The 20,434-nt window shown below is 36.6% G+C and overlaps 1 protein-coding gene across 5 annotated transcripts in view; it reads left to right on the top strand.

Annotated features, from left to right (window-relative positions):
- The window catches only part of BORCS6 (BLOC-1 related complex subunit 6), a 93,918-nt gene that overhangs the window by 25,380 nt on the left and 48,104 nt on the right, over positions 1-20,434 (top strand). For all 5 annotated transcript variants that reach the window (XM_090415742.1, XM_090415750.1, XM_090415727.1 and 2 more), the window contains exons 3-4: positions 6,063-6,238; positions 18,541-18,624. In XM_090415742.1, the coding sequence (XP_090271868.1) occupies positions 6,063-6,238; positions 18,541-18,624 (260 nt within the window). The remainder of the gene's footprint in view (positions 1-6,062; positions 6,239-18,540; positions 18,625-20,434) is intronic.

The raw sequence follows: 20,434 nt of genomic DNA on the forward strand, positions 1-20,434 counted from the left end.
CTGCCAGCAGTTCTTTCATATGCATAGAATACTGATTTTATGCATGTCTGTGTAGATGGTTCAAAATCAGAGGCTCTGGTGTTCTTATGCAGTCTTCCCAGACAGCAACAACACTTCACTGCAGGTCTATGCCATAAGCTTGCAATGCTATGATGGGTGCATTATATATCAGATTTATAACACTTTCTACAGGCAGAAGCCTAGAGCTGCAGAAACATCCAAGGTTCTCTCATATCTAATGTACTCTCAGTTATGGAAGCTACATTTGGACACATGCCCCTGTTGGATCTCAAGCCACATTGGGATTAAGTAGCTATATGCTTGCTTCTCAAGTTTCCACTATCTGCATGTCCCCTCCACATTATGGGCAGATTGTCAGATAGAATCTTTTATCCCAGTAGCAGTCCATGAATCAAATCAAGCTCTACCAAATGAAGACTGAAATCAGATTGTGGCAGTATCGAGATAACCTACATAGGAACCATAAAGATGAAATTGTTCTTGCTTGGATCTACATAGGTGATAGTCATCTCATAAACTCCTTCCTATTGAGTGGTAGGGACATGTCTATTTGTGTGAGGTTTGTGGTATACTGATATAACTATGATTCACATTTTAATTCACTACTCTTGTTTTGTCACTGAGCACAGCTGCTATTTTAGTCATATTCATAATCTGTCTGAGTTCTATACACTCAGGCAAATTTTATTCAATTCTTCAACTATTCATTTTGTGTTTAAATTTTTATACAGCATTAATATTTATAATTGTATATAGTCTATGTATGTATTGTATATTGTGTATATGTTTCATTTATAGAATGTACATAATATATATAGATAGATTTTTTCTAATGCCCTGTTTCATACTTTATTTTTATATACCCCCTTTGTTTTCTACACTTGTTTTTATACACTATTTATATAGTTGATTTTATATGCCATTTCTTCATCTCTGTATCCACTGGTAAATTGCATGTATCAATTATATATGTATCAAATACAGGTTTTTCTTTTCAAAGTTATTTATTTATTAATTTGTTTTTAACTATTCTGTTGCCTTGTGTACTGCTCTAAACTTTGGCTTAGTATTGCCTTTGTTGTCCTTGTTTGAGTAAACCTCAAACAAACAAACAAACCAGTTGTTGAATCCAAAGCAGTTGGTCTCTCTTTCTAGGAGAAAGCTTTGCAAGAATATCAGTAACAGCTCTGTGCTCTCCTAAATTTTTGGTGTTCAAAGATTGATGAGAGAAACAGCAGCTTATCTTCTCTTCAAATGGGACAGAGCCATACAATTTGTCAGTCATTAAGAAGATTCTTGGATGAGAGAAAACAGTGCTATTTTTTCCCTTATTTAAGAATCAATCTGTGTCATATCTGATGTCTTTATAGAGTATTATGATAATTGAGATAACCTTTAGGATTTCAATGGCTCTTTTTTTTTTTTTCATGATCTGAGATGATAATTTTCTTGTAACTAATCCATGCTTTAGCATAAGCAGTAAAGGGAAAACAGAGCAAGACTACAGGAGTGACATAGAATGAAATTGTTGGGATGAAAGATTTGATGAAACAATTATTGAAAATGAAAAATGAAATGAGGAATATGTGGAGTGATATTAGATGCTTAGTGCAAACTAATTAAAGTTTGCAAAAGAATAGAATGAAAGAAAAAAGGGTAAATGAGGTGACAAGTGATTCCAGGATAGCAGCATATGGAAATATCATAGTTAGAGGAGTAGTTAATGAGAGATTCCATAAGGTCTGCTATCAAAGAGGGAGAATGAGCAAGATAATTCCTAAGGAGCATGTGAGGGTGAATATCAGGAGGTTATTGAGATAGGAGTAAAAGATAACAGTATAGTGGGAAAGATTGTCAGTGTGTTGCCAAGGTGAGTTGAGACGGAGAGCCAGAATCATGAATGGTATGCTAGCTGAACTCTGTGAATAGAAGTGAGTACAGTTTGTGAATATATGGCATGTGTTTTAGGGAAGAATGGAATTATACAGGTGTGGCGGGTTGTATTTGAATGGTTTTGGAGTGAGTATACTGGAGAAAGTATTGTTAGATGGAAGTGCAGTGTGTGATGCATGCTAGAGATCAGAAGTCAGAGATGAAGTGAAAGATCAGGAGAGTGGTATCGAAGAGACAGAAGTGCTGCTCTTGGCAGTGGAAACAGTAGTAGTGTGAGAAATGAAGAAAGAATGGGAATGCAAAAGAAACAGGGAAACGGGACGGGGGAGCCTATGTGGACAGGGAGACATGGCATAGGAAGAGTGGATGTTGAAAGTAGCATTGAATGTGTATGGAGATATATATTGCAATGTATATGGAGTATATTGCAATGTGGGTGGGGAAATTGAGACTCAGCTGATATGTGTGTGTGTGTGTGTGGTAAGCGGTGGTAAAGGTGATTGGACAAGGGCAGGTGTGGTAAGGAAATCACAACCAATAAATGGTTTAGATAGGACTGGTTATAGACCTAAAAATGAAGTGCTGTGTTTATTTACAAATGCTAGAAGTATCAGAAATAAAGGAGATGAAATGGTTTCACTAATATATTCGCCCCAAAATTGTTGAAACTACCCATTAGGATGATGTCCTAATGGGAATAGAAATGGAAGGATACAGTATTTTTTGCAAGGATAGAAAGGACAAGAAGGAAGAGGGAGTGCTGTTGATGATATCAGGAAATTATGTCCACATAAGGTAGACATGAAAGAGAGAAATAGTGGCAGTGGTTATGAGGCAGTGTGGTGTAAAGTGAAGGTTGACAGGAAGACTTATTTAGTTGGATGTTGCTATAGGCCAGGGAATGTGGAGGGTGGTGATAAGAAATATATAAATAACTTGGATTAGTGAACAAAGGAAGGGTAATTATTATGGATGATTTTAATTATGGCAGTATATGAGGGTTGTTTGAAAAGTTTTGGTAAAGAAATAAGTTAAATACATTTTTTTGGAAAAAATCACCTTTATTTCTCAACATAGTCTCCATCGAGGTCTACACATTTGGTCCAGCGAGTTTCTAATTTTTTCATCCCATCTAAAAAAGTAGGATTTGTCAAATTGTGCAAATTAGTCATTGACTGCCTTGATGACAATCTTATTCAAAGAAAAAATTTTTTCCACCAAGCCAAATTTTTAAGTTAGGAACAAGAAGAAGTCACACTGGGCCAAGTCCAGAGAATATGGTGGATGGGGAACCAATTCGAACCTCAATTCGTGCAATTTTGCCATTACAACAGCTGATGTGTGGGATGATGCATTGTCTTGATGAAAGAGCACTTTTTTGTGCACCAATCTTGGCTGTTTTTTCTTCAGTTCTTCTTTTAAACGGTCCAACAATGACGCATAATAGACTCCTGTGTATAATAATCGTCTTACCCTTTTCCAAATAGTCTGTCATGATAATTCCTTGGGAATCCCAAAAAACAGTGGCCATCATCTTCCCAGCTGACAAAATGGTCTTCACTTTTTTTGGTGCTCTTTCACCAGGCATTGTCCACTGTTTTGACTGTTGCTTGGACTCAGGTGTGTAGTGGTGGATCCAAGTTTCATCTACAGTAACGAATCGATTCAAAAAAATCCTGCAAATTGCGATTAAACATTGCCAAACACTGCGTTGAAATGTCTTTTCACATGCGTTTTTGATCGATAGTCAACAATTGTGGCACCCATCGTGCACACAGCTTTTTCATTTGCAATTTTTTGTGCAGGATATTATACACCCATTCAGTTGAGATGCCTACAATTTCAGCAAATCTCATGCACTTTCAATCAGCGGTCTTCCATAATGATACCATGGATTCTGTCAGTCATTTCCTTTGTAGTGACCTCAGTCGGGTGTCCGGAGCGCATTTCATCTTCGATGGACTTATGACCATGTTTAAACTCATTTATCCAACAATAAATAGTCTTTAATGCTGGTGCAGAGTCCCCATGAACTGCATCTAACTCGGTTTTGATCTGCACAGTCATCCACTTCTTCAAATAAAAGTGTTTCATCACTGCACAAAACTTGTTTTTGTGCAGTGATAAAACATGTCACTAAGGTGATAGGATTTGATGACATATCGCCATGCATCTTTAAGGGAATGTTCCAGGGAATTGGCAGTAGCATTATGCCTGTTTAATAAGAATTACAACAGCACAGGTTCCAAGGGAGTGGAAAGAAGATAAAATTTTTCCACTGTATAAAGGGAGTGATTAGGCTATGGCTACAAGTTATAGGGCAATATGTATATCTGGAGTTGTGGTGAAGGTACTAGAGAGAGAGAGATTGGTGAGAAGTAGGATACAGAAATAGGCTGATAATAGCAATATTATCTGTGGTTATCAGCATGGGTTTGTTAAAGGGAGATCATGTTTTACTAACTTATGTAATATAACAAGATGACAAATACCTTGGACAGGAGAGATGCGTATATGGTGGTTTACTTGGATTTTGCAAAAAACTTTTGATAGACTGTCACATGACAAGCTCTTAAATAAATTGAAACAGATGGGATTGGATAACAGACTTCTGAGCTGGATCAGTGACTGGCTGTCAGATGGGCATTAGAAAGTTGTATATGGGGATGCGGTATCCTGAAAGAGGGTGTGCCGCAGGGGTCAGTTTTGGGACCATTATTATTCAGTTTGCATATTAATGATATTGGGATTAGTTTAACTAGTGATATGCAGCTGTTTGCAGATGATGATGCCAAATTGGGTAGAGCAATACAGAGTCAGGCAGATGTTATGGTCTTTCAGGAGACTTGAATAGATTGCATGAATGGGCAGATAAGTGGAACTGTTAGTTCAGTGTTGCAAAGTATAAGGTTTTGAAATTTGGTAAGCAGTGATGGATGGAAAGTACACACGTGGTGGGGGAAACTTTAAAGGAGTTAGAGGAGATGAGAGATCTGGGAGTGGTGGTAGATAAGGACATGAAATTCAGGAGCCACATTGCACAAATCTACATACAACAACCTGATCAAGGCTTCAATCCATATGAGGCCTTGATCAGGCCTCATATGGATTGTTGATTATTGTGTCTAGATTTGGTTGCTGAGTTTTCATGGTGACAAGGGTATGTTAGAAAGGGACCAGAGATGATTCACAAAGGTGGGAAGTGGTCTTTGAAATGTGGAGTATGAAGACAGATTGAGAGAATGTAAATTGCAAAGCCTCACGAATTGGAGGAGGACTTGGGATATGATTGAGACATATAAGCTAGTCAGGGATTGTTATCAGGTTGACATGGAAGAAATTTTTCATAAAATGGGAGATGAGGGTAGAATAAGAGGCCATTGCTGGAAATTATATAAGGAGGGTGTGAGGAGGAAGGTTCTTTGCATGGAGAGTGGTAGTGGTGAGTGGATTGCGTTGCCTGATTGTGTTGCGAATGTAGTCGCATTAAATCAGTTTTAGGCACAGTTAGATGAGTATTTGTGATAGTGTGTATCTCCCATGTTAAAACTCTGACTCCATGAAGGTCAGATGTTTATAATAATTAAATCAAGAAGTTCAGAGTGGTTGGTGGCATTGGGGGGAAGTGATAGAGACTTTATTTCAAATAAATAATGGATATAAATATTAAATAAATAAAATTATTGCCTTTTGAATTTTTGGCTCTTCAGTACACAGATGAGGCTATCATGCAGAACTTATTTTTGTTTTTCCTCTACTTTTCTCTAAACTTGAAAAAAATACTACTGGTTCAATTTCCATTCAAATTCTAGCTTTTAGTCCCCTTCATACTCTGCATTCCTTGCCTCTATCCTCTGGAACAGTCTTCTCCAAACTGCTATAGTTTTCAACAACTACAACTTCTTCATAATCAAGAAACATATTAGTAAGATCTTTTTCTTCTTCTAAACCACTTTTCATCTATAAGCTGTGCATACCGAGGAGGTTGCAAAGTTTTGCAACCTCCTGTCTATTGATTGATATTAAAAAAAAAATAATAAATAAATAAAAATATATTAAGTTATATGTTCTTACTTGTCATATTTGATTATTCCAGTATAAAAATGAGAGTGATATTTAATTGGTTTCGTGTTATTTTACTCTGATAGATTCTCCATCATTTCCTGGGTCTCGTTCTTCCACACCTAGTCTGTATAGACAAGCGCTTCAACCTCATGTCCCTATTGTGGATGCAGGTGCAGTTGCTGATCTTGAAGTGCATGCACGTAAAGTTGCAACATGTGTTGATACTATGCTAGAAAACCTTAGTGGGACTCTTCAGAGTGTAAGAAATCTGTTTACAATATATGAAATAACTTGAAGATTAGCTTTTTTTTTTTTTTTTTTTTTTTTTTTTTTTTTTTTTTTTTTGTGTGTGTGTGTGTGTGTGAGAGAGATATGTCATCTCATACCTTTTTCTTTTACATGTTAGGTCTAGTGGGCTGTTATGGCCAATAACTCAACTTTTTTATAAGCCTAGTTTTGGTAATGATGGAATACTTAATAATATTTCCACAGCATGGATGTGCATTTTCTGACCAATCTGTGTGTTTTGGAGGTAAAAAATCCATTTAGTGGTAAGTGAGTGAGTGGAATGAATTGTCAGAATTGGTTGTGAGTTCCCTGATGGTGAATGAATTTAACGAGAGGTATGATAGGATTTTTTGTGTATAATGCTTAATTTAGGTCTCCACGATGAGTCTCCAGACTCCATGGAGATGTCGTAAAATAATAATAATAAAGAATAATAGTAAATTCATCTCCATATTATTGTTATGGATCTCCAGGGAGTTGCATGACTCATAGTGGGAGGCTCATCTTACACAACACAATCTATCACAGCACTCCTTAAATCTATTCACCAACCTGTCAGGCAATGACTTCCATGGTCCAACTACCCTCTTAGCACAACAGCCACTTTTCTCTCTCTCTCTCCTACAACAGTAGGAGAGAGAGAAGTTTCTTGTATTTGTATTTGCTACAGTGTATTACTGTAGCTTTCTTCCACTGTATTCTGTGGTGCGTATTGAAACTCTCCAAACCTCAACAAATTTGGTTGCAGATACATGCCACAGAATACAGTGGAAGAAAGCTATAGTAATACACCGTAGCAAATACAAATTCGAAAGACTATTTATGGAATCAGCCTCAGCCCTAAGAAACTCTCCAAACCTCAACAAATTTGGTTGTATGCGACTCCCCCAAATTTGGGAGGCATACATCAGCAGACCTTCAGCCCAACGGCCAAGAACATCTACTTAGCCCGCTAGAGAGCACCATCAGGACTTCTAGGAGAATGAAAGCTTCATACCTTCATTCTCAGTTACTGTGTTGTAGTGCCTGCATGCACGTGCCTTTTTGTAAGTTCCTTTTGAAAATGGCAACGTGACGTTGCCGAAATATTTATTAAAGTGTAATTTTATTTATATTCGGATCTACGTTGTTCAATTTGCTAAGTGATTTAGAAGATACCTGACATTATATTTTTAGACATTTGTACATAGAATTTGAAATTTATAGATGTTTGTTATTTGAAAACAATCAAATTATAATACTTCTGGGTATATAACATTGATTTGTTTTATAAATTGTTATTTTTGTTTTTTGAATTGGTTTTGTGATATAATAGCATAGTACACGTGCTTTGCAAAGATGTTCGCAAAATAAATGAAAACTAATAAAGAAAAAGTATATAGAGTTTGAATAAAGCGAAACGTGTTGATGCAGAAAAACGATGAAGTGCAATTCGAAATATAACATTTGATGAAGAAATAAAAAAAGAGAAGATTGTAGTGAAAAAATTAATTCGAAAAATACCTACATTTTTTTTCTCTACTTAAGGACCTCTTTGTAGACCATATTGGTGGTTCTTCCCTCAGGTGCTAGGATCACCAGGCTGCTGGATGAGTTCACTCTGAAGCAGGCCATGTAGAACTGCCCATGTGAGAAGCACTCCTCCCTCATATCAATCCCTTCTACCTTCAGCAATTGCCCCTGGGATTTGTTGATGGTCACAGCAAAGCAGAACTTGAGGGGGAACTGCAGCCTCTTGAACTCGAAGGGGTACTCTGATGGTATGCGTGGTATGCCCACGAAATAGATTTGCAGGAATTGGGGCTTCCTGTTTAGGTGCTGGCAATAGACTTTCTACCAAGTGATACACCAGCCCCTGAACTTTGAAGGTTGGTATGAAGCCATCTTGTAGAACCTGCTTGGCCCTGAATGATGTCATGTTGAAGAGCCATTGTACTTCTGAACAACACAGTTCATGAAGTGGACTATGTCCAAGCCTCTCTTCAGGCTGTAGAGAGGCTTGCACAGATTTTCAAAGGGTGGGAACTGCACCTTGCAGAGCCGCAGCACTTGCTAAGGGCCTCCTCCTTCCACTTGAGGGCATTGCAGTACTGGCACTTGTGGCTCATGGTACCCAGAACTACAGTTCTGTCATGTACACACGTGACCACAGTACTTGAATTATTTAAGTACTGTTGTCACGTGTGTATGTTTAAGTTATGAACGCTCCACAGGTTTCACTACATAATACAGTGCCGTCTGCATCATACGCCATGTCAGGATCATACATGCCATGCCTGAGTGAGCCTTCACCTTCCATGGAAGTGCTCGCCTTTCTATTTATCTTCCAGGATTGCTTTACTCATACCACTGCTGCTCTGTGCACCTCAGGTTTATTTTGTTGGTACTTGGTCACAGCAGCACGGTGCATTACAGGATTACTCTACGCATATTTCCTTGCTACATCCTTAAATTGTTTTCTCCTTTTAGCGTCGGTGTATCTGGCATGACGTTTGCCAGGTGTCTTCTTGGGGACAGGAAGAAGGGATGGCTGCTAGAGGTGTGAGGTGGAGTTGGACTGAGGGAGGGGTAGTGTGGTGGACACTTCTTCAGGTTAACGTGGCAGTTACATATCAAAATGATCCCTAGAAAGGTCCTACGTAAAGCGTAGGACCTCCTCACAGGGTGTCCTTCAGAACTGAGACTCTCATAGAGTTCAACATTGTGGTAAATCTCGAAGACAAACTCGAACATTTGCCCAGCCACATCAGCTTGCATAAACCACCGTAAGTAAAGGGTCGGAACATGTGAGCACGGTACTCATTGAAGCCGGTGTAGTTTCCCCGTTGCTGTCATGGGACATGATGGAGAACCCAGATGTCCACCACATGCTTCATGATTAGCTCACACACATCTTTAGCCATTAGCTGAGTGCATACATGTGATAGGAGAGGGACCTGAACAGGCAGGCTCTATCTCCTGTGATGGGGAAAATAGTGTGAGGCACCATCTCCCATTAACATTTAAAAACTCAATTTCCATACTGACTTAAAAAAAAAAAAAAGAGAAGGGACAAAACGCACTAAAAAGTGTGAAAGATAATCTTTCTTAAATATACAAATTTAAACTTTTTGGAGTCAGTGCAAAATTTAACGCAAACTAATGTGTGATTGAAAATAAACAGATTCAGAAGTATGGAAAAATAACTGAAACACAAAGTATTCCTAAGAACAAATAATTATTCACAGAATACCCATATGCATCCATGGATTTAACACCTCAGCCACTCACACTTATTAACACAAGTCACAACTTCTCTTATGAGAGCTCTGTCACCTATGTCGCTAACACAATGCCATATGTCTTCTCGCCACCTAGCGAATACGGTGTAACTACACAAAGTAAGGTACGTGTACTTTCATCAAGAATAAACATATTTCTTATTACTGAATGTATGAAGTAATGATACATAACTTCCAATACTCGTACTCACTTTTTTTTGTTAGTATAAGTATATATAGCTTGTGAACTATACTTTGTGTAGAGTTAATTTGTTTGCATTAAATTTGGTGCTGACTCCAAAAAATTTAAATTCATATATTTAAGAAAGGATTATTTTTCATTTTTATTGTGTTTTGTCCCTTCTCTCTGTTAGTGAAAGATCATAGATACCATATTCCATGCTAGTCATTATTTCCAAAACTGGCTGGGTAGAAAATCAACAGAATATTAGTATATTATTTTTTTCTCTTAGTGTAGTTTATACCATGAAGCGATTATTATGAATAATCAGCACCAACCTTTTCATATATACACAACCAACAATTTTCTATTGATTTTCCAAATCAAAGAATACTGTTTAAACTTATGGCTACAAATATATTTCTTGAGAATAGGCAAAGAACTCCATTTGGAAATATTTTATTTAGCATTCTTCTCTCTAAAAGTTTATTATTATTATTACATGATACCTCCAAGTCCAAAAACTCTTCATGGGAGGGCACTCTACTTTACTCTGCTCATCTCATCATCTTTCCTACTACTTAATTATCCAAATACACAATACTACTAATATCATCGATGGCATCTACTGCCCATCAGCACCAACAGTATTTTTTGTCTGTAAATTGCATGTGTTCAAATGGCTGATTTGTGTACACACAGGATGAAAATCTCTCCTACCTTCATATGAAATTGGCTAACTCATTTTCAGTTGAAAAAGCCTACATAAAAATTCCTCTCATCGTAATGGAGGCTCTGTTTATGGAGGTTTAGTTGCTCATCAGTCTGGTAGACTAATAGTATATTTAATCATAATCACTATGTAAAACAATTCAGTGTAGGTCAGTGAGTGACTATCCAGATTTCCTCTAATTATACAAATAAGATATTTTAAAAGTTACTTTATTTTATTTAGAAGCTGTAGATCCAACTAATTTATAATTAGTTAACTATAAAATACAGGTTTGAGTTGTGGCATCATCTTCAGAGGATATTCATTTATTGGTATGCTTTGAACCATTTTATGTAATGCATATTGGGAGAGAGTGAGATTTCAAGGTAACGACTTATTAGAATTTTGGTTTAGGCATATATTCAGAATGATCTCATTTGGTTAAAGCTTCACAAGATTCCATTCTGGTAGACAGGCTTATACGTTAGTTACTCATTACTATTATTTTTCAGGAAATAACAATACATACTAAAATATTAATCATATTAAATTTAATTAATACTTTCCTATATTTTAGCAATGTGAAACTGTCATCCTCAAGGATCACAAAAACAATGATATGTATTTGCAGGCACTAACACTGGGCAAATGAGGCTGAAAAAAGGCAACCAAAGTTGGGGCTAGAGTCCTAAATGGCACTCCCTAGCAGATTAAATTGGGTAGTCGTGGCTGTTGGGCTAAAGATCTGAAGATGAGTACTTCCCAAACTTGTTGAAGTTTGAAAAGTTTCTTGGAACTTTGTATTTGCTGCAGAGTAATAGTTCCCTTCCAGTGTATACTGTAGTGGGTATCCAGAGCTTCCGCAAGTCCTGAGTAACTCTAATGGTGGAACCAGATGTGGTTCTTATGTGCAGAAATTCTGATATTGGCTGTTCTGCCTGTTTGGATATTAGGACATCATCATGAACCATGGGCTCACTTGTTGGTGTCTGATGCCTCCTTCACTATCTTCTTCCACCTTTCTTTGTCCATTCCACACCAGTCCTTTATGTCGTCTGTCCATTCTGTGTATGGTCTACCTCTTCTGTTTACATCATCCATAATACCAAACATGAATGTCTCTATCTTCCGGTCCTCACTCATTCTGCAGATGTGTCCAAATAATTGCAACTTCTGTTTTATAATCTTCTGCATTAGCTTCTCCTTTGGTTGTATCTTCCAATAGAGCTCTTCATTTGTGATTTTCTATACCCATCCTATTCTTAGAATCTTCCTGTAACAAGTTCTTTCAAATGCCAACATTCTTTTTCATGATTCCTTATTTATTACCCACGTATCCATACAGTACACCACTAAAGATGCATGTTTCCAGCACTCTTAGTTTTGTTTTCAGGTTGATCACTTTACTTTTCCAGATGATATCCATGGCCTTCAGATTTGTTCTTCCCTTTGCAATCCTGATCTTTATTTCTTTTTTACAGTCCAAATCATGTCATAGTAGGACAGGTGCTCCAAATTTGGGAAGCACTCATCTTCAGCCCAACAGCCAAGATCACCCAATTTAGTCCACTAGGGGATACCATTTAGAACTCTAGGCCCAACTTGTTTGCCTTTCTTCAGCCTTGTTTGCTCAGTGTCTGCATGCTCGTATCATTGTTTTTGTAATCCTTGAAGATGGCAATGTAATTTTTCTAAAATATAGGAAAATGTCAAAGCTGTATAACTGAGAGGAGACTTCCACATAGCCTTTAAAGGAATGCGGAGAACCGACCACAGCTTCTGACCTAATGTCCAATCCTCACCTTCTCATGGTGCACCCTGTTGGGTATCTACCTGGATACTGAACGAACAAGGATGGGCTGGCAATTTGAGATTTAGCCGACCAAATTAGGCCCTTGTTAAATTAGGGAACCAGGGCAAACATCGAAAAGTCAGCTACTGGAACAAATCTGAAAGCACACCCCAACTCAACATCACCAGAGTTAAAGATCGGTACTATCAACATAAGAAGCCTGAATGGCAAAGAAATGGAGCTAGCTGAAGAATTAGATAAGTACCAGATCAACATAATAGGGATGACTGAAACAAAAAAGACAAAAACTGGTGAGATCTTTCTGAGCAATAAATACAAAATGTTATATTCAAGAAATGACAATCAAGGAAAAAGAGGAGTAGCCATAGTATTCAACACAAAATACGAGGCTAATCTTCTTCAATGGCAGGCAGTCTCAAGTAGAGTCATGTGGGCAAATATCGGAATGGGGAATTGGACAATGAGATTTATTTGTGCCTATAGTCCTACAGAAGGTTTTATAAGGTAAATGTGGAGGAATTTTTTGAGGCTTTTAGAGAAAGCAACTGACATGATGAAAAAAAAGAAAACTTGGTCCTTGTTGGGGATCTAAATAGCAGAGTAGGAAAACTGTCAGACATACAGAAATATTTTGGGAAAATTTGAAGAAAAGAGCAAAGCTAATAACAATAGCAAATATCTGTTGGATTTCTGCTCAGGACATGGACTGGTTATTACTAACACCATGTTCCAACACAATAATGTGCACAAATTCACATGGAGAGAAGAGGCAAGGAATAAGAAGAGTCTCATTGACTATGTTATTGTTGATAGTGATGTTTTCTCCCTGGTGCAGGACACCAGAGTGTACAGAGGATTTGAAATTGGAAGTGATCACTATTTAGTCTTGAGCGGGATAAAATTGAATTTCATATTGAAAAGAATAACATGTAAGAAAGTTTTAAAGTGAATAAAAGTTGAGCAGCTCTCAGATGTGAACTGTAGACTAAAATACACAAAGATTATTGAAGAAAAAATGAAAGAGTTTGAGAACAGAAACCAGACCTTGGAGATTAAGTGGCAAGCCTTGAAGAAAGTGCTGATTGATTCAGCCAGAGAGGCATGTGGTGAGGTTGTCTGCAAGGATAGAAAAATCAGAACTCCATGGTGGACACAGGAAGTTAAAGAGGCAGTGAAGGAAAAGAAGAAAGCATATAAAAAGTTCCTGGCAAACAAGTCAGCTTTTGCTCTTAGAGAATACAGAGACAAATGTAAGAAAGTGAAACACTGTGTAAAACTAGCTAAACAAAAGTCATGGGAGGACTTTTGCAAGAACATAGAAAATAAATATCAAGAAGGTTTACAATTATTCTGGAGGTTGTTGAAGAAGCTTACAAATGGAGGAAAGAGTGCTGTAAAAGGAGTTAGAGATGATAAAGGTGACATGAAAATAGGAGAAAAAGATATCCTTGAAGTATGGAGTAATTACTTCAAAAAATTGCTAAATGAAAAAAGCAGTGATAGCACAGTGGTAAAAAACACTCAACAGGCATACAGTCAGAAATCCATATCCATACTTGAAGTAGAAAAAGCCATCAAAGTCTTGACATGTGGAAAGGCAGCAGGAGTAGATGATATTTGACCAGAAATGCTGAAGCATGGTGGTATAAAAGTCTTACAGTAGCTGCACTGCATAGTTCAGAAAGCCTGGACATAGGGACGAATTCCCGATGATTGGAGTAGAGCTGTAATAGCACCCATATATAAGGAAAATAAATCGGAATGTGAGAATCACAGAGGTATTTCCCTATTGAATGTTCCAGGCAAGATCTATGCAAGTATACTTAAGAAACGGTTGAGAACAATTGTGGAAGAAAAGCTTGGTGAAGAACAAGCTGGATTCAGGCCAAATAGATGCTGTTAGGATCAGATCTTCACTTTACGACAAACAGTTGAGAAAACATGGGAATATAACAAAGATCTGTATTTAGGTTTTGTCGATCTGGAAAAGGCATATGACAAGGTGCCAAGAGAGAAGCTATTCAATACGCTACAATTATGTGGTGTCAATGGGGCATTATATCAAGCAATACATAGTCTTTATTTGAGTTGTAAGTCAGCAGTTAGAATTGAAGGAAGTACAGGAAGATGGTTTAATGTTAAATCTGGTGTGTGTGACAAGGATGTACATTTTCCCCTCTGTTATTCATTATCTCTATGGATCACATTATGAATTAAAGTGGTATTAAACATGATATCAAAATTGGAGATGTTAATGTCAGCTCCTTGCTTTATGCAGACGATGTTATACTTCTAAATAAATCTGCTACAACTCTGCAAGATTCCCTGACTAAATTGAATAACTGTTGTAATAGATATGGTACAAAGGTCAGCATTGAAAAGACAATGAAAATAGGTAGAATTGTTGAAAATGTCAACTGTATTGTGAATGGGGAACCGGTGGAACAAGTAAAACATTTCAGCTACTTAGTCACGATTTTTACTGAAGATGGTAAATTAAATATGGAAATAGACAGCAGAATCAACAAAGCTGGTATGGTAGGAAGTCAGTTGAACAAATTCATATGGAATAAGAGAAAAATTAGTCGGAACACTAAATTAGCTGTATACAAGACAGTGTTCAAACCAGTTTTAACTTATGGATCTGAGAGCTGGGTCAGAAGTAAAACACTTGACCAAAGACTAGAGACCGCAGATATGAGAGTCCTGAGAAAGATTAGAGGCGTGAACAGATGGCATCAATGGCAATATCATATTAAAAATGAGGATCTCAGGTGGTAAACAGAATGGGCGAGGAAAGATTAGCAAAACAAGTGTTCTCTGCCAGGTTGGAAGGAAAACGACCCTGAGGAAGACCAAGATATAGGTGGATTGATGTGGTAAAAAGTGCCTTAGAAGATAGAAATATAAGATCTGATAATGTTGGAGTCATGACAAGTAACAGACTGATTTGGAGGAAAATTGTAGATAGGAAGTTAGTAATGATGTAAATTTTTCATGTAGTACTATCATATCCTGTAAACCCCTTGAGGGTACATGTCAGGAATTTGATGATGATGATGTATATGTTATTTCCTGAAAAATAACAGTTACAAGATTCCACATAGAGATGGTCAAATTTTAATTGTTTTTTGTGTGTCATTCTCATTTAGCATCATTAACAAGGGATGGAAGACTTGATTGTTTAGACTCCATGTGCTTGATGTTTTATATTTATCCCACACATGAAAAACAGAAGATCCTATAGCAAACGGATGCCATGTGAGGGGGGGGGGGTCAGGAATACAGTAATCTGTGAATTGTTGAAGATTGTAGTCCTTTGGAAATGCTTCGTGAGGAAAATTATTCCACAGAATTGAGGTGGAAGAAAAAAAGATGACTGGGAGTAGCAGGTTTGGTGAGTATGTAGTTAGACTGTAAAGGGACGCTGAGCAGCTCTAGTACAAGTTTCAGTAGATATAGCAGAACGAGACATAATGGATGTGCTAGTTCTGCTGAACCATGGTCATCGAAATATCTGTAGAAGAGGCACAATGCAGAAATTGATCTTCTTCCTTCTTCTTCAGTCACTATGGTTATTGATTATTGATTCACCCACATACAAATTAGCCAACCATTTAGCCAAAGTGCTCACATAATATACTGGCAACACATCTTAACACACAAAAAAAACTCAGCCCATTTTAAAGTCAGTATACAGAAAACCTCACACTCTAACACAATGACATAATGGTCAGTTTTGATGTCTCCTCCTTATATACCACTGTCCCAGTCAAAAATACCTTAGACCTCATCCAAGCCATATTTCCTCCCGATATCTCAGCCATATTTCAGTTCACCATGAAATTCAGGCTATTTCTTTTGGCAAGGAAAATTCTACAAATGGATCAGGAAGTCTTCTAAAAGACGTGTTACCATCTGGTTTGATCCCATACACTGTCAGCCAAACCTGCAAAACTACTTTACTACTGCTGTACCCTTGAAAGTGGAGGAGATATTGGATCCCTGCAGTATGTTTGGCATGCCCTCAAAGGATATCACTCACACTGCATGTCAAAGGTTGGTGGGGGGGAACTGGAACCAAACAGGGATGTAACCGCTTCAGATTCCCAATAAGCTAGGTGGTAGTATTTCAAATGCAATGAAAATCATCAACTACCTAGGACTAGTTGGCATTTACTCCAACTAGAAAGGTATTCCTTTACATTGGGAAAATTTGTTGTCATCAGAGCCCTTTAGTAGAAACAGGCCACACCACGAGAAGGTGGGGTTGATTTGACTGCGTGAGGCTGTTTATTGCACAATCAGCATACCATAGTGGCTCAGATGTAGGCTCTGTTTCTTAATTCTGACTTTGCTCCAGCAACCAGTCTAGCCAAAATAAGGCAGTCAACATGAACAAGGAACTAGTGTTTTGGTGTCTATTAAAAAAAACTGGCCATTTCATGCAATTTACAGGAAATGGTTGCCAATTATTGGTTGCAAGGTATGCACATCTGGATGAAAAAACTGTATGTTGGGAATTGTATAGATGGAAGAACACTGCAAGAAATATTGAATAAGCACAAGAATAAGGAGGATATTCTTCTCTATGAGGTTTTGATATAACTGTTGTGCACAAATTTTGTTGTTGGGTTTAAGTGCCATCATTGTTCAGGAACCTAATTCTGACATAAACTGATGTTCTGCCCTATGTACTTCCACTATAGGACAAAGAGTGGGAGTACTGGATTTGAGTCCCATCCAGTCCCATCATATTTGGGCGATTTTTTTGAATTAAGGTGCAGCTTTTTCTAATAATTTATACATCTTCTGTGCATTAGTAGATAATCTTGTAGATAGTGTGATTTTTTTCAAAGGTAATCCATTGTTCTTGTTTATCTGTGATTTACTATGATAGCAGTAGAAGCAGCATTTACCATTATTTGCTATAGTTATTTTTATGTAGTCAGATCTTATATAGCAAACTTGTTGGAGCCACAAATAGTTTGTTATAGTTGTAGTTTACCATGGTGAATTTTATTTAGCTTAGCATTGTACCTATTGGGACTTTTAGTAGGGACTTTTCTGTAAATTGGTATAGTGAGAAAAGCTGCTTGTGCGTGTCTGTGTGTAAATTTTTAAGTGTTGCTGTTTATCCCATCTTCCATTCATGTTAGGCTCAGTGGCCTTACATGGCCAAATAACTTGCCTTCTTATAAACTTGCTTACTGCTTATGATAATGTGATTAATTTAATCCTATCTTCATTGCTTACTGTATCTGTAAATTGTGTTTGTTCTTCTAGGTTTGCCTCCTGTTTCATTTAGAGTATGTTAACTTTAGGAGATGTAGCCTCTGTAAGAATATTGATCTAATCTAAGCAAAGTTGTCTGCAATGGAAAGTAGATCATCAGTTTCAGTTCACTGCATCTTGTAGTTTTAAATCTGATCACTTTCCTTTGTGTGATAACAAAGTTATGAATTTGACTTGAGGGCATTTAATGAAGAATTGATTGACATTAAGCTTTAGTAAGATTTAAATAGACTACAGCAGTTTTAATGTTCTCAGTGTAAAGTTTTGCATTTTGGAGTGTAGAAGTATAATTCTGTGTACTATATTGATGAATGAAATTTATAGTCTAGGATGGTGGTGATCTACAGAGACAACCTGAAGTTCAATTCCCCTGTATTGTACAAGTTTCCAAGACTGCATAACATATTGCTGTTATGATAAAAATACAAATTGAGAGATAAGGAGGTGGCTGTGGCAAAATGTAAAAGGCATTGATATAACCACACCTAAATTATTCTGTATATTTATCCTTATTTCTGATGCAATTAAGAAATATCAGATAAGGTTCAGAGATAACTGAGGCATTAACAGAAATGTAAAGACATAGCAGGTTTGGTGATATGATACTTTTCAGTTTATGGAAGTTTAGCCATATTAATTTATATTAATTAGCCATATAAAACATAATAATAAGTTTTGAGCATGAAAATGCTCAAAAAAATGGAAATTTTTTGGAAATGAGAAATAAACTTCTTACATGAAGTGGTTGGTTAATGGAATGAAGAATGTGAATAAGACCAGGTGAGTGCATGACCAGAATGTGAAGAATGTTCAAGATAATTATCATAGATGTTTCTCTTTGAGTGAGACTGTAATAAATGACCCATAGAGGTCTGCTAATAATGATAATTATTATTTTACAACTTGCTTCTTTCTTCAAATACATGAAATCATAATGCAACTTAAACATTTGAGAACAATATTAGAAAACTTGCACATTTAAAAATATTTCTTATAAACTAATACTTATTAGATTTCGTCACTGACAGTGGATTGCATGGAGACCTATGAAAAGGCAGTGTGCAAAACATGTGATGCTGTGGATAGCAATATAAAGGTATGTTACATTTGTATTTGATCTTTGTCTTAAATGTAACATTTTTTTCATTATGAAATTTGAAATTTAACAAATGTTAATTCATGGCTGATGTCTCTGTCACCATCCTAATACTGCCAGTCCTGCAGTTCTTAATTTCCTTTCTTTATATGTTGATTTTTAAGTGAAGTCACCTCCTTGGATATTTTCACATTCATACCCCAATTGGCTTGCTCTTTCAAATGCCTAAGCATTTGTTATTACCAATTATCTTGCACATATTGTTCCATCTACCAGAATATATTATAAATTTAACCACCTTTCGAACACTTGTGATCTCTTTTCCAATATTGATCTTTAAAGTACTATGTGGATTTCGATTCTTCAGTTCATCTCTACTCATTTCTCTTTTACACTTATACATTCTCATGTTTAGCTTGATAGGAATGCCATGTGGAATGAGCTTTGTGATTTCTTTGCTTCATTTCCTTGGTGTATTAATTGTTTCCAGTATTCTTATCCAAACAGTGATTCCCTGTTCTGCCTTAAATTCTCATCTCTTATCTAAACTCTAGTTCTTCTCCAAGAATTGTGCCATTATTCAAGACAAGAATTAAGCATATCCCAACTAGCTTTCATCAAAATCTCCATTCTTTTTTGTCCATACTAAAACTTGAAATATCATCAAATTCCTGGTATGTACCCAAATGATTATACAGGATATTATAATAGTTCTACATTAAAAGTTGACATCATTACCAACTTCCTGTTAACAGCTTTCTTTTAAATTAGTCTGTAATCTGCTAGGACTCCAATATTGTCAGATCCTCGGGATATTTTTTGCACTTTCTTGATAACAAATACTTGCTTTACTAACTTTTTATCTCTCATTCCACCAGAGATTTGCTCCACATACACATTCCTGAAAGCTAATGTCATGTTCCTCCAAGTATACTCATTTTTAGTAACAAGTCTCCCATTGATTCCTTATGTTCACTTTCTAATCATCCTTGCTGATTCTGATCATTTCTATATTTAGTTTGCTATGTTCATTAAAAATTGTACTAAATAACTGAAATGTTTTACTTGTTCTGTAGGTTGTTTTCAATGTACCTGTCTTTAGTCAGTCTTTAATTACTGATTTTTTATGTTAAATTTATTATAGCAATTATTCAGGTTATTCAGTTTAGTTAGAAAATTCTGCAGACTTGTACTAGATTTATTTAAGAGTATAACATCATTTGAATAAAGTGGAGCTGAGATTAACAATTTTGATAATGATTCATATAGATGATCTTGAGTAATTTTTTGTATTTGAAACCTGTGGAGCATTCATGACTAAACATACACACGTAGCCACAGTAATAAGATTTTTAAGTAAATATTTCGTCCTAAGTATCATAGGACATCTTCAGTACAGTTAATTCAAACAATACTAGGAATCACATACAGTTAGAGCACATGCTTACAATGAAATCCCTCAATGCATGCAGTAGCATGTTATAGAATTAAATTAAAATATATCTAATGAAAAAAAAAGAAAAAAAACAAGGTTACATTAAATTGAGATAACATACACATGGACAAAGAAATTAGCGCACCAAGAAGGAAGCATAGGATTCACTGAAATTTTATTGGTATAATGATACAGGTGAGTGATGTACATGATGACAAAAACAGAGCTGAAGGACAATTACAAACGGATCTGTGGTACACAATCTGGTCATCATCAGTGCGTTGCACTGCCTCTTGCGGTGTTACATGCTGCAATACGGTCCGGCATGGTGGCGAACAGATGCCTGATGTTGTCCTGTGGCAGACTGGCTCACAC

The sequence above is a fragment of the Typopeltis vanoorti genome, chromosome 1 (assembly GCF_054136105.1).
Source record: "Typopeltis vanoorti isolate ZY-2024b chromosome 1, IOZ_Tvanoo_1.0, whole genome shotgun sequence".
Taxonomy (NCBI): Eukaryota; Metazoa; Arthropoda; class Arachnida; order Uropygi; family Thelyphonidae; genus Typopeltis; species Typopeltis vanoorti.